Source organism: Numida meleagris, chromosome 20, assembly GCF_002078875.1.
Source record: "Numida meleagris isolate 19003 breed g44 Domestic line chromosome 20, NumMel1.0, whole genome shotgun sequence".
NCBI lineage: Eukaryota > Metazoa > Chordata > Aves > Galliformes > Numididae > Numida > Numida meleagris.
In genome coordinates this window covers 3,227,109-3,241,476 of record NC_034428.1, presented here as the reverse complement: position 1 = coordinate 3,241,476, position 14,368 = coordinate 3,227,109, and the positions used below count along the sequence as shown (strand labels likewise).

The following is a 14,368-nucleotide window of genomic DNA, read 5'->3' as shown; positions in this document are numbered from 1 at the left end:
ATAAAACCGAGCACATCTTCTCCTTTCTGGAGGCATTAAGGATATTTGGCCTGTGCTTTAAGCAAAAGCTGCAAGAACCTAACTCTTCTCTCACTAATCTCTTTAGAACTTCATACATGAGAATTATAGACACGTTGTCAAAAAGTGAATGTAACTTCCCTTCAGCGGTTCAGACATGGCAGGGAAATTCACATACAAAGATGGGCACTGTGTTATTTCCATACCTTGCAGGCCACGTGAGCAATTTGAGTGTTTGCCATCATAACACTGAGAGATCTGTCTGAGAAACATCCCCTGACCTTGAGCTGTAAGAAATACCTGCAAGATGGCAAAGGTGGATGCTGTCAGTTTGTAGCTGACGTGTTGGTGAGGTTTTCTGTGTTTTTGCTTTCTGGCAGACTCTGGACGAGAGCTTGTTATTACAGACCCAGTTATCAAGAACCGAGAGCTCTTCATTTCAGACTATGTCGACACTTACCACGCTGCTGCCCTCAGGTAAGCTCCAGAGGATGTGGTGCTGCATCTCTGAGCTGGATGAGAAAAACCTTACTGAGAGAGAGGTGCCTTTCCTGGTTTGGTTGGGGATCATTAGCATACTGCTCAGCTTTCTGCTCATCTCCTGCAGTAATTAACTTGTGTTATCTTTCTCGTTCAAAAAGGAGCTGTAGTTCTACAATCTCATTTTAATCCCAGTTAATCAATGTTGCTCAGAAGATATTGTTTCCCATCATTGCAAATTTAGATTATTGCTGGCTCCTGCAGAAATACTACCCTTCCCTCCTCCGTGTTTGATTTCACCATTAACAATAGCGTCTCTTTGGAAAGTGACTGTTAGCATGCAGCTCTGATAAATTGCATTAAAGACTTTTGCTCTGAGGCGCTTGTCATTGCTGAAGCTCAGCTGAGAGCTCCATTAAAAGCTGGCTGCACAGACAGGAGGTAATGGGCTCCTGCATTGTTCCCTGCACGCTGCCCCTTCCCGGGGGGTTGCTGCCCTCTTTGCCCACTGAGGACTGAACTGAAGTTGCTGACCTTTGGCCAAGCAGAGGGATGCACCTTTGCTTAATGTTTCCAAGTAGGAATTGTGAGGCATTATTTTTAGCAGATTTTCAGTGTGCCAAACGTGCATGGATATTGTCAGAATGCAAATTGAATAATCTCTCTGATAATAATGCTCAGATGGTGTTTCACCAGGACCATCTGGAGACATTTTCTTTGTTCAGAGTCACTTTGCTGAAGCTGCTAAAAGACAAACTTGCTGCAAATTCTGTTACAAGGGTGGGAAGAAATATTTGATTTGCATATTAGAGGATGTCTGATAAACTTGAAACGTTCCAGTGGCGCTCTGTAATCCTGCGTGATGCTCCAGCGCAGTCCTTGCATTGCAGGAAGCAGCTATCCAGTGTTAAATCAGCATGGATTTAAGCAAGGAGCTAGCAGGAGGTGGGCTGCCCTGGAGGAACCAGCCTTGGGAATCTGATTGTCACTTAAACACGGAGAGACTGAGCAGCGTGTGGGGAATTTCCATGGGAGTATTTCAGCTTCAGTTCTATGTTCCTGCTGTTCTCTCGCTGCAAGAAAAAAGTGCAAATGGGATGTTGGTATACCAGGCAAGCTTGGAAAATAACCTTTTCTTCTTCCTTTCCAAAAAGAGTGGAGGCTGCTCTTCTGCATTTTCCTTTCTTTTGTTAATTTTACAGGCTTGTAGATGGCATCTAAAGGTGCTAAGACACCTCTGCGGGATAAAGATTTTATTTCTGCTGATTTTATTCAGCAAATTGTAATTAATGCTTGTAAGTAATTTTTAGTGTACAAGGCACATGAGGGTAATTGCACCCGGGGCTCTTACAGTTGGGAGAGCATACAGTAGCAGAATGTATTGCGATGCCTGGAAGCAAGGTTAACTTGAAATTCTAATTTACTATGAAATGAGATTATTTCTTTGCTCTCTGCAAACAAATGGTTCTGGTCACACAATGAGTTGATGACAAACTAGGAAATAAAACCAGCGACTGTAACTTCCAATCTTCTGCTCTAACCAGCAGAAAGATAGAACTAGAAGATCCTTGTGTATCCCCTCTAGTAATATGTAGTGCTGCTTCTCTGAAATACTGCGTCTTGCTTTCCCAAATGTAGATAATACAAGCTTATCTGGCCAACATTATTGACTGTCAGGTGAATTACTGGAAGGAAACATAATCTTTACCTTTCATGTGAAATACCAAAACAAATACCCCTTACTAGGAGCAAACTACGAAACTAGGTTCATGCATGGAGGATAAGATAAACACCAGTGAACAAGTTTGGTTTTTTTCCACTGTTTCTCTGTGGGAGATCTCCGTTACGGACCTTGTTAACATTCCATTGCAACGTGGCATGACACGTGCAGCATTCAGTGTTGCTTTGCCCTTCTCCAATTGGCAATTGGCTGAGAATTAGGCCATCATGGGGGCAGTGGTGCAGCCCCAGCTCTCAGGATAGCCGTATGGATTCTGTCTTTCAGCACATGCTCACCTTGCTGGTCCTCCCGGTGTTTTTCCCTCACTTGCAGGACTTGAGGTTGTGTGGGAGAGTTTGTCACGGAGCAGTTTGCTGTACTTGCTGTTCCGTGGTTTGTTTTCTGTACTTGAAAAGGTCAAGCCAATTTTCAAGTTGTCCAAAAATGTTCTGAACTGGGAGTTTGTATAGCTTTCTGAATAAAAGGCTGGCTTCCCAGGTCATGTGGGGAGTAGAACTTGAGAAGCTTCCTTAAAGACTGAACTGTAAGAAGAAAAATGCTGTAAAAGGACTGTATAAACCTTGAGGGGAAGGTGTTCTCATGATTGGCTAGGGCAGGTACTGTTTGTTACTCTACCAGATGGAAGTGGGACTCTTCAGGAGCATGTGTTGGCTGAATGAGAATTAATGAATGTTTGTGGTATGTAATCTGACGTGCTGTATCTTCTTCCCTTGCCACCATGGGGTGATTCTGCATGGGTCCTGTTAAAACAGGCTTGTATCTAGGAGATTTTGCACATTTGAGAACTGTGGTTTATACACAGATTACACGGGTGTTTAATTAAAAATAACTGTTATTTACAATAGAATTCTAATACCGTATTCCCTCTTTCTTTCAGGGGAAAGTGTAACATCTCCCATTTCTCTGACATTTTTGCTGCTAGAGAGTTCAAAGCGAGAGTGGATTCCTTTTTCTACATACTGGGCTATAATCCAGAGACGAGGTAAGAGAAGTGGCTTTTAAAGGCAGCCTTTACCACAGATTTGAGCCTGTAGGAGCAGGAAAACTTACAAAGGGGAGAAAAGCTAAAATCAAGCATGATGCTGATAGGGAAGTGGGGTAGAAGGGAACGTGAAGGAGAAGCTACCTGTTCCTGCTGGAGGGGTGTGTCTATATGTTTTTTTAATACATATATAATTTATGTATATATAAAGTTTATATATATGTGTATATATGTGAATAATGCCTGATGAATACTTAAACACCCAGTTTAGATCTGTGGATTTATTTTGGAAGGTGCAAGCATTGGCAGGATTTCTTAGGTATGAGTAAGTGCACATTGTGGAAAATGCTCGTAGGATACGTACGCACCTCCTGGTGAGCAGAGCTGAAGCTTTCACTTATAAGAAGTTGTACTGAGAGTTTTCAAGTGTGGAAGATACGCTTTCATATGTAAATGCCCATGTGAGGCCCCATACCAGGAGCTACCTGATGCTTTGCTGGAAATGAGCAAAGCTGAAGTAGAGAGGGAGGTTTTTTTTAGCAATGAAAGCATATATGAAGAAGGTGTGTTCAGCACACTCTTCTGGTCCACGGAATCCTTGGAATCTTCCTGGGTGTTGTCCGAGCTGCCTTTATCAGCCAGGTTTGCACCTTTGTTGTTTTCAAGTCCAGACACTTAACTCTTATTCATTTCTTTAGTTCTGTAAACCCAGAGCAGACTTACAAGCCCTGTCCCAGATAGCGTGCTGTCTCGGGGTGTTTTCTGTGAGGTCTTGCCTGTAAGGTTGATGGGGTTCAGTGAGGACTGTGCTGGCTGAACGTGCTATTGTTTCTTTCAGCACAAAACCCAATTACCTTGTGGACCTCGATTTCTAGTGATATTGTTGAGAACAGCGGTTACTTTAAGTGGAGAAGAGATAGGCATAATAAATAAATGCATTATTACATTGTAGATTAACAGTTTTTAATAGAATGTAAATCCTCATGCTTCGGGGCATAGCCAGCTACTGCCTGCAGTTGTGAAGAAACTCCCCGTGTGTGTTATTACATAATTGCCTATTTCTGAGGTTTCCTGTGCCTTCTCTGAAGTGTCTTAAGCTGTTCGTATGTCTGAGGCAGGATATCAGATTAAGTACACTCCTTTAATTGATTCAGTCTGTGCTGATAGCAAGTTTTGTCAGTATAGGTCCCTAGGAGGCAATCTTGCTAGTGTACGCTGCTGAGCTCCGGGGAGAAAAAGACAAATTGAGTCCTCTCATATCTTGAAATGCATCATGTCAAGTTGCTTTTGTTAATACCATTTGTGTATTTTCTTGGAGAAGTCCAAAAAGACGAGTCATGCGCCAGGTTTGTTGCGATACATCTCTGGTACTCAGCATCACACCTGACTCCTGTTTTGCCTTCATCACTTTTCTGCGGTGCATTTTGATTTTGAGGTAGAGAACGTTAAACGAGCTGTTTGTACCAGTGTTGGAGTTTGCTGTCTAACAATGGTGAAATGCCATTTGTGCCAGAGCTGTCAGGCAATTTTAAACTCATTATGTGTGGAAAAAACTGTTAATTCTTCTGAGTATTTCTACATAGAAGGTGACTGAGACTGAGGGGATCAATGAAGTGACAAAGCATCGCGCTTAGTGCCCAGCTGGTTCCTCAGAGCAGCCAGCTCTCAGTGTCTTCCCTTTCTTTGGTTGCAGCCATACCTTCCTCATTTAATCTTGTTTTGTCTTGTGCGCAGGACGTTCAGATTAAGGCCCAAGTTTGGACTGCTTTGGTCCATGCTGAACTGCATTACAACGTGTGCTTCTTTGCTGGTGCCTTCTCCTAGCTTTATATGGCTTTTGGAAGCGCAAGTATCGTACCATGCCGACAAAACTTTGTCTTGAATGTGATCTGACTTTCTCCTCTGGCGTTTTATGTCACATGGGAGATGTTTTTTGTGGCTGGAGGCACTGATGCGTTACAGGAACGGCTCTGGATACCGCCATGAATCCCCCAGCTGGACTGTAGGAACGTGTGGGACAGGGTGCGCTCTTAGACCAAGGTGCCTTGAGTTGTGGGTTGGGTTACAGAGTTGTATTTCTCCGGGTGCTTTCAATTTGTATTCTCCATGAGGTGCTGTACCAGGCCTCTCCTCTTGGAATCTGGCTGCTTTCGGTGCTTCGCCGTGCTAACAAACATCCCGAGGCCTGGGGAGGTGGATGTGGAATGAAGGAAGCCCTGAGTGTCTGGGAGTGAAGGAAGCCCTGAGTAACTTTTCTTCACAGACCATGAGAACCTGCTTTTGTGCTATGGATTTTGCTGAAAGGTTACACTCTTCCTTTCAGTAATCCCCACAACAGTGAGAAGAGTCTGGTAGTGGAATATAAAAATCAAAATGGGTGTTGTCACCTCGAACTGAGTGTTAATCAGCTCGCAGGCAGGTGTGAACGGCGTTCGTGGCCCTCCATTGTGGAATATCTCCTCTGAACGGGGCAGCCAGCTGGGAAAGAACGTTCTTTTTACACTGAGTACTTGAAAATAGTTTGTTTGCTAGACAAGGGGGATATTAGAGAAGGGAGCTGAGGTACAGGGCCTATAAATCTGATTACTTCCTTCCTTGTCTGCAGGGAGACTTCTATTAGGAGTCTGAATCAAGTTTTTGTTCCTTCCCGTGTCAGTGGGAAACATGGTGGATGGAGTACAAGTTTCAGGCCTAGGAAGAGATAAGAAAAGCGTGCATTAGGAAGTGGAGAAGCCAGGATGGAGTTGTGTGCAAGTGGGATTTACTGTACACTCTCCTTTAGAAAAAAATTGAAGTTCAAGAAGAAATTTACATCTACAACCCCAATGTGAACAGGGCCTAAAAAGGACTAGGGAGCTCTTCTATTTTCATTCTTTTGTCTGGTTGCATTTTAGCAGTCAGAATATTCTGATTCTATGCGTATTGCAGCGCCTGGGGCAGTGAGAGAGGGTGAAATAATCGCTTACACGTATTCATCCTTATGTCTCAAAGCAGAGCCTTGAAATGAGTTCCTATTATGCCTGCGCTTAGTAGAACATTATGACAGTTTGTGTCATGGTTTGTTTAAATAAGACAATTCCTGCAGCATATATTAAGTGCAATTTAGAAAAAGAAAAGAGTTTAGCAATTTTAAATACCACCAGGAAAATGGATAAAATGAGGGTCTGTGTGTATGGTTTGCCCATGGGGCAGGAAACAGGTTTGGGATAGTTACGTTGTTCTCACCAATAGATGGGGAAGTGTGGTCAGTCTGCCTGTGAGTTTGTTGCCCTCCTCCTTTTTGACAGAGTCGATGTTTGAGCCAAGTCCATTTCTCCTGAATGCCAGGGCTCGGCTCCTTGGGCTGATGAGTAAGCCCTGGGAGGGTCCGGCGGGTCCTGTAGGTGCGTGGTAGGTAACGCTTGGTTTGTTGGGATTGGTTCTGCATCCCAGGGGAAGGGATAGGGGCGCGGCGTGGGCAGCAGGAAGCCTTGGGGTGGCACTAGGGCAGGAGGGCCCGGAGCTGGATCCACCTGGGTTGGGTGCCTGGGAGAGAAAATCTGCAGTTGCTCGTGGCCTGGATGGCTTTGCTCCGTCTGTGTCGTTTTGTTTCTAAAGTTCATAATCACCAAACTTCTTGGCCCTTTGTAGTCTGGAAGTAAACTCAAGCATCTGGTCTGATGTGGAGACAGGGGTCCTCTTGAAAGCATTTTATGCCGTAGGGGAAAGGAATACGATTACCTTCTTGCACATACGTAGCTGAGAACGTTGCTCATAATCGCTCTAATGAGCAGGAATGGCAGCGTGGCTGCGTGCAGAAGGAAGTGTCAGCAGAGAGCTGGGCTGGGCTGCTCCTGGGGCCGCGGTGCCTGTGCAGAGCTGGGCATGCTGCTGGCAGCGCTGCTCCCAGGCTGTCCCAGCTGCAGGGCCAGGGAGAGCAACGGAGAGCAAAGGGAGAACGAAGAAAAATAAAGGCAGAATGAGGGAGAGCGAAGGGGAATCAGCGTGCTGCTGCATTTACGCCGTGTGTCACGATGCAAAGCTTCCGTCACTTGTATCCGCGAAAGCCTCTAAGCTTTTTAACTGCTGCTATTTCTTAAAAGCCAATCACAAACTCGAGTTTAAAAAAAAAAAAAGAAAAGAAAAAAAAAAAAAAAAGCTCTTGAGGCGCGTCTCGGGCTCGGCGCGTTGGCTGTCCCAGAGCCCCTGGCGAAGGCCCCACTTCCCTGCACACTAGCTTGGCTGGCGGAGCCGCAGCCTGCTCCTGCCGTATGCACAGCACCAGCGGGCTGAGATTGATTGCGTGGGGAGCGGCGTGCGGCCGAGGGAGGGTCACAGCACATGCTCAGTGCCGGCAGTCCGAGGGCGAAGTTTCTGCGTTCTGCGTGCAGGCTTAGGTCATAGCACAAGCTCAGTGAAAGCTCGCTGAGGTCTCTCAGCCTGCATGTGCCTCCATTTTGAGTTGGTAGAGTGGAAAAGGCAGAGTTTGAGCTGTTAAGTAGGAGGTTCAGGAATACATCTAAACCCACCAGAGCCTGTCATAGTCATGGATGATCCATTCAGCCCCTGCAGGTAGGCTGCATCACTCTGGCCTCCCCTAAGCAATGCTGATTTTTGCTGTTATTTGTGACTTCTGCAATGTTTATGAAATCATGTCCTTCCTATTGCATGCTCCTCAGAAGCTTGTAATCCCACCAGCTTTGCTGCGCAGCTCTGCATGAGGGCATGGAGCAGGGGATCCGCTGGCGCAGGGGTGCATGTAGCAAAACGCTGGAGCTGTCTGCGCTGACGTCTTTTCTTCCCCCCCCTTCCTTTCTTTCCCCCCCCCCCTCCTCTCCCCCCTCCGTGGTGCAGTTTGCATTTTGGCTGTGCTGTCTGCGTGCCAGCCTTGTGGCAGCTCTGCTGGGAGCTGCGGGATGCAGCGCTGCCCAAAAGGGGATGCCCAGGGCCTGCAGCGTTCCGGGAGGTGGCGAACCCGCAGCCATCCTGCTGCTGCTGTTCCTCGGGGAATCAGAAATCCCTGTGGCAGCGTGGTTCTGCTCGCCTGTCAGCAGCATGCAAATAACACTTGTGCATCTTAAATGCGGTAATGTTGTGTTATGCAGCGAGGTGCTTGGCACGTGGCAGCTGGGCAAGCTGCAGCCTTAGTGGGCTAGTGGGATTTGTAGCCTGCTGAATAAAGGAGTGGACTCTGGCTCTGTATGTGCAGGGATAACATGCCTGCAGCTGGCTAGGAGGTTTGTGTGGGAGCAGCCACAGCAACTTGTTGCTGCTGTGTGGGGTGGTCTGAGAGGCCCCGGTTTGCAGGTGAGTGGGAGCAAGCTCAGCTCTGCAGCAGGTGCAAGTGGGAGGGCTGGGGCAGGGCGAGCAGGGAGCGCTGTGCCGTGATGTCGGGCTGCAGGCTGACCTGTCACCGCTCCACCTGTAGCCACCGCCGGGCTGCCTGCCTCCCTGGTGGAGGCCAAGCAGTGACTGATGAGGAGGGCTGCTGGATTTCACCTGCTCTGCGCGCTGCCTGAAATAACATTCCCTTCTCCGACTGTACCCACAGAGCGCAGAAATGCAGAGTGCTTCACGCAGCGTGGGTCACTGCTGATTTTTGTCATTGGCTGGAGCAAAGTGATAAGAATTACAGAGATGATGTTACCCTAAACTTCAGCCTGACTGAATTGCTGCAGGATCGCGTTGCCTCCATATGCCTGGGAAGCATTCTTATTCCTAATAAAGGAGCCACTCGAATGCGTCCGGAAACACAACGCTGCTCTGCAGCAGTACAGGGATGTAGCATCTTGCATCCTTACACTTGGTTTATATGTTCTCTTGTATGCAGCAGGGAGTGCATAAGGGGTAGGGGGTACCAAGCTGTCTGCTTAGTGCTGCTGGTCAGTGAGCCTGCATGCATTTAAAAAGGATCAGAAGAAAAATGCCCCTTTTAACTTGAAATGAGAATTTGCTCCTGCTTCTTTTTACAGGTCTGAGGTTAAGTTAAAATAGCAGACGTGGACAAAAATGAAAGCACCTCTAGGTCGTTACAAAACCAAATCTGTTTGTCACGTTCAAGTATGGCATTTGGCAAAGCGAACGCTGCTGGAATAATCTGCCAAATAAGGCATTCTTTGCTTAATCGCATGCACATGGGAGCTCGTGGGCGCGACGTGCTGGTGTCAGCTCCCTGCTGAATGATGCCTCTGGTGTCAGTGCTCCTTAGGTTTGCTCAGGCTGCGTGCTGGCTGTGCTGCAGAGGCCCTCCGTCCTCGCCTGGAGTGCCCCGGTGCTGCCAGCAGGGCCTGTTGGTGGAGGTGTGCTGGATGCTCCAGCTCCACGGCGCTGTCCGAGGATGCACGTTTCTTTAGGTTGGTGCTTGTATTCCTTCGTCCTGGTGAAGGAATGCTGGCCCAGTACCTGGTAGTCTTACCCTTTTTTATTTCTGGGCTTTGTTTTTGCTTCTTTCAAAACTCTAGATCAGTAAGATTACCTCTTCCTCTTGCCTTCCAGTTCTCTAGGCTGTGATTTATTTTAGGGCTTTGTATTCCAAGCCAGTATGGCAGAATTAGGGGTTTTCACCAACTAATTTTTTTGACCTGGTGATCAAAGTGCTGGTGTCTTCTTTATCTGAGAGTAGACACATTAAAGAGGTGATCAGTGAAGACTGCAAGCACAGTATTACCTGTGCAGGTGATTCCTCTATGGAGAGAGCGCTGGTTTCCTTGCACGGACTTGTTCTCGGCCTGGCTGTGCCATGATGGCTTCCATCCTGCCTTTTCATGAGAGAGAACTTCTGTAAGGACCATGTAACCTTACTTCTCAAACAGAAACCTGATGACAGAATAACATCGTGACAACGCTTTCCTTGTCGGACTCTGTGGCCACTTCCTTCCCCAGACAGCAGCAGGAAGCAGAGCCCTCTGCTTCCCCCAGGCTCTCCCTCTGCAGTCAGCCAGCAGGTCTGAGCTCGTGCAGGAGATGGAAGCGTTGGTGCAGGCGTATTCATTCCTGCTTTGGATTGAGCAATCACCAGAGGCGTTCCCACAAGAGTAGATTTGGCTGAAACACAGGTCTGATTTTTTTTTTTCATTCGGAACACAAAATCGCTTATGCAATTTTTTTATTGTAACATGCTCTGCTACACAGCGGGTTATAAACCAAACTTGACTTCCTAGAGGCTGTCCACTGGCAAGAATTATTTTCTGAGCATTATGGAACTTCTAGAAAAATTTGGCTTCAGACAAACCCTGTGTTAAGACAGGTGCAAGCTGGACACATGAAGTTATGCAACTTGGCAAGAAATCCCTGATGGTAGGAAATAACTGTTGAAAGAAGTTTGCAGGCCGTGGTTCCATCTCCCAGCAGATGCCTGCAGAAAGCAGCAGGGCTTTGACATGGGATGGAGCTGCACTGGGGGCTGTCTGCTTGGCAGCACTGCTGACATCCCTCAAGTGCTGGTGCTGCAGAGCAGCAGTGCCTGTGCATTGTGTGCCGTTAATGCTCGGTGGGGAAAGGCTGCATGCTGCGGTGCAAGGCCTGGCTGTGCTGCACAGAGCAGCATGAGGCAGAGCACCCTGCCATATAGGGCTCTGTGTGGGGATGCAGCCACACCTCAAGCCCTTAGAAGCTCATTCATGATCACTAAAGTTGGGCTGCAGTAATTTTTTTGTCCCTCTCGAGAGCATCGAGGTGGTGATAGAGCAGCTGCTGAGGCTGTCAGCGCTCCTGGTTTCCTATCTTAAACTTCTTTTGCATTTTCTGGGCACTTTTGCATAAGTGATACGGATCTGTTGCAACGGGGAACGGTTTTTAGCAAGTAAGTTTTGAAAACCCTTAGAGAGAGCTACGAAGAAGATGAGAATAACAGTCTGAGCGCGTTTAAATCTTCATTCTGAAGCATCCTTCTAGCTTAATTACAGAGCACCTCAGTGTGCGGGAATCAGAATGATTACAGCAAGAATGGCACAGGATGCTGCCCCATCGCAGGCCAGAGCACTGCAATTACTGCATAGCACGTTCCTTGCTGTACTTTGGTGGTCAAAGGGAAAGCATGAAAGTGGCGGCAGTGCTGTTTCAAAGGCTCCCCCTGGTACGAGTGACCCCTGACCTGGGAGGTCTGCTCCCTGCCTGCCAGCTCTCAGAAGCCGGGCTGCCCAGCGCAGAGCCCGTGGGATGCGCTGTGTCGGGGCACTGCCTTGCGCTCACATCAAGGGCAGCTCAAAGGTGGGGCAGCGCGGGGAAGTGCTGCGCACAAACCCGCTCAAAGCGTTTGCCTTCCGCCTCTGAACTCGGGGATTTTGCAGCAGATTTGCAGCATTAAATTCCATATGGCCGTGGCAGTGCTGTGAGTGCTGCAGAGCCCGATCCTGAGCCGTCCTCACTGCTGGCATGGCTGCTCCCTGGCAGCTCAGCCCCTTTGGTCACCATGCTGCGGTCCTTCACTGGGCAGCAAAGGCAGGTGACCAAATAGGGGATAGACGCGTTCCTTCATTGCAGGACTTGTTGTGGGCAGCCTTCCTCCCTCTCTCCCTTCTTGCTAAAGCTGCTCAATGAAAGCCCTGCTGCCCCTGCGCTGTCTCCTGCTCCTTTCTCCTCCTCACCTTTGCACTGCTCTCTGCGGTGCTGCTCTGGGCCTCGACCCTCCAGCCTCCCCATTCCTTAGGACCACAGGGACAAAGCGTTTGGAGCCGACCCACCTCGCTGCGCTCTCTGCAGCACTTGGAACGTGCTCTGCTGGATCAGCGGGCTCCGGTGCTGCCCCGCTCTGCTAGAGAGGTCTCTGCCTCTTTGATATTCCGTCGCAGGCTTCCATCTCTCCCTGACCAGCCCCTGTTTACTTTTCAGAATACAACGTTGCCATGGCAACAGGTTACTTTTCAAAGGGAACATCTTGTCATTATATTTAATCCACTGCAGCTGAAGAGGACTGAAATATTAAGTTGTTGTTGCTATGGATACTGCTTTGTTACATCAGTTTCTTTTGTGTCAGATTTCATATACCGTGTTGGGTCCTCTTTTTTCCTTCCCGCAGAATAAACACGGAGCGCCTCTCCATTATTATTGTAATTGCGCTCCACCAATATAATTTAGCTTACAAGTCTGCAGTGTGTTTTAGTTTCCACGGCAGGAATTTTTCTTTCCGTTTGCAAATCCATTCCTGGGGAGATGGAAACTGTCTGAAAGTATTTAGTGTGGTGTGTGCCCTTGGAGCAAGCAGCTTCCGTGGCCTGATCACCCCCTGCACAGCCCTTACCTGGGGTACCCTCGGGGTGGGAATGCCACCAGGAGATGCTGAGTTTTGGGGGTGGGGGCACCCAGGGCCATTCCTCCCCTGCCACAATATTGTCACGGTTACAACAATCATCCCATCCAAGATTTTGCTTTTATCTTCGCAGTCCCTGGTAGGACGCTAGGGCATGTGCAGTCTTGATTCTTAGCTGTTGTGTTGTTCGTATTGAGCGTGATGCAAATGAAGGCACTGGGAGGTGGGGAGTATTTGGAGTGCTGTTTTTTTTTCCCCCTACCTAAACCGAAAATTGTGAACTTCGCACAAATACGTTCTGTTTTTCAGCAGCCTTTGGCTTGGGTGAAGGATTGCAGCTGGCAGAAACTGCACAGACATGTTTCAAGTCTGACTTGCAGTGACTAGCAGGGATGTGCATGGCTTTGGAACCTACGCTGGGAGTAAAGCGAGAGCATCAGCATTTGTTGTTGCCTTTCCCTTCGTGCCTTACAGGGAAGAATTCTGACACCTTGCAGCTGAAAAAACTGCATGGCGGTATTTCCTTCATAACGTGGTTGTAAATAAAACCCTGCTCTCTGGTTCAGTCATTTCTTTGCATAACCTGAAAACAAGAGGACAGTGTCAGCTCACGTCTCACGAAAGTAGTCATTGGAGAAGGGCGTTTTGACACGTTCTGGTTCTTTTCAGGATCCTTCTGGCACGTACTGCTGGAGAGCAGATTTGCGTAGCAGGAAGGCAGCATCGTGCAGACACCAGAGCACGGGGCTGGGTGTTGCAAAACCTGCTTTAATTCCTGCCTGACAGGTCCTCCTGTCACGTTCTCTTCGATAAGGTCCATTTGGATGCATTGCTGTAGTTCCCCACTTGTGAAAAAGATCTCAGAACGGTCAGCAGGGTGAAGCTTAATACACACTTTCATCTCAAAACGTCAAAGTACGTTGCAAGTGCTCATAAAGGCATGCAGGTATTCAGATTAGAAAACCCTCTGGTTTTAACTTGCAACGATATTTGCTGCGCTGGGGGCTTGGCTTGGTGCAGGGTTGGCACTTTCTGGTTGTGGTTTGAATTTCTGTGGCTTAAAGTAAACCATTTCTCTTCATCACCTCGGATCACCAGTAGCATAGCAGGGTGAATAAGAAATGCTGGTGGTGTGCTTCCTTGCTGTCTATATGGTAATAAGGGGCAGGCTTCAGTGATAAAGTTCTATTCATCCTTGGTTCCTCGGTAATTCTGTACAAAACGCAGGAGGAAAAATATGTTTTACTATTCTGAATAACAGAATAAGTCGTGAAAGATTTTCCAGAGCTCATCTGGAAGAGGAATTATTTTTGCAGATGGTGCTAACACAGAACTCTGCTTTTCAAACAGTAATAAACCAAATTACGTTTTTTAGAACGAAAATATCCGACAAGGTGTTCGTAAGGAACGCGTCATTTCCCGCGTGCTCGTTGGTAGCTTGTGCTTTGCATGTCGTCTGCCTTCAGGTTTGGCATTGCAGCGGGCACTCAATGGGTCGTAGCTGTGGCAGAAGCAAGGTGCTGGCTGAGCACAGGGCGGCTGGGCACTGGGGGAGCTTTGTAAAGGCTCTCAGACCTCAGGGCTATTTCCTTATTGCATGGAAGCATCAGGAAGGAGGAGTTGTGTGCCCCAGCGTCAGCTGCCCCATGCTTTCCTGCTGCTCTGGTTTCACGCCGTGCTTGGGAGTTACCTTCATCTCGTCTTAACAGTTGGACCAAGAGTTCCAGATCTGTCCAGTTGGTGTTTGCCATTTGCAGCGTGGCCTGTAATGTTCCTGAGTGTCTCTTTTTTTTCTTTCTAAAGAATGTGTTATTTTTTGCTTCTTTTTCCATTTGCATTGGAAGTACAATGACAAAAATGCAGGCCATGATCCCAAGTTTCATTAATCATAATTCTTTCTCATTACTGGTTTTTCTTTTTA

The 14,368-nt window shown here is 47.7% G+C and overlaps 1 protein-coding gene and 1 long non-coding RNA gene across 7 annotated transcripts in view; one reads left to right on the top strand and one right to left on the bottom strand.

The window, feature by feature from the left end:
• Nucleotides 1–14,368, top strand: part of RERE (arginine-glutamic acid dipeptide repeats) — a 175,806-nt gene that overhangs the window by 84,368 nt on the left and 77,070 nt on the right. For 5 of the 6 annotated variants that reach the window (XM_021417381.1, XM_021417380.1, XM_021417376.1 and 2 more), the window contains exons 5-6: nucleotides 399–495; nucleotides 3,117–3,221. In XM_021417381.1, coding sequence (XP_021273056.1) covers nucleotides 399–495; nucleotides 3,117–3,221 — 202 coding nt within the window. Of the gene's footprint in view, nucleotides 1–398; nucleotides 496–3,116; nucleotides 3,222–7,430; nucleotides 7,773–14,368 lie in introns of those variants that run through there. The other variant, XM_021417382.1, reaches the window with a different exon arrangement.
• On the bottom strand, nucleotides 3,229–14,360 carry LOC110408557. The gene is made up of 3 exons (XR_002444424.1): nucleotides 11,882–14,360; nucleotides 9,868–9,958; nucleotides 3,229–5,912 (listed from the first exon to the last, which is right to left on the bottom strand). It is a non-coding gene; the product is annotated as an uncharacterized LOC110408557 (long non-coding RNA).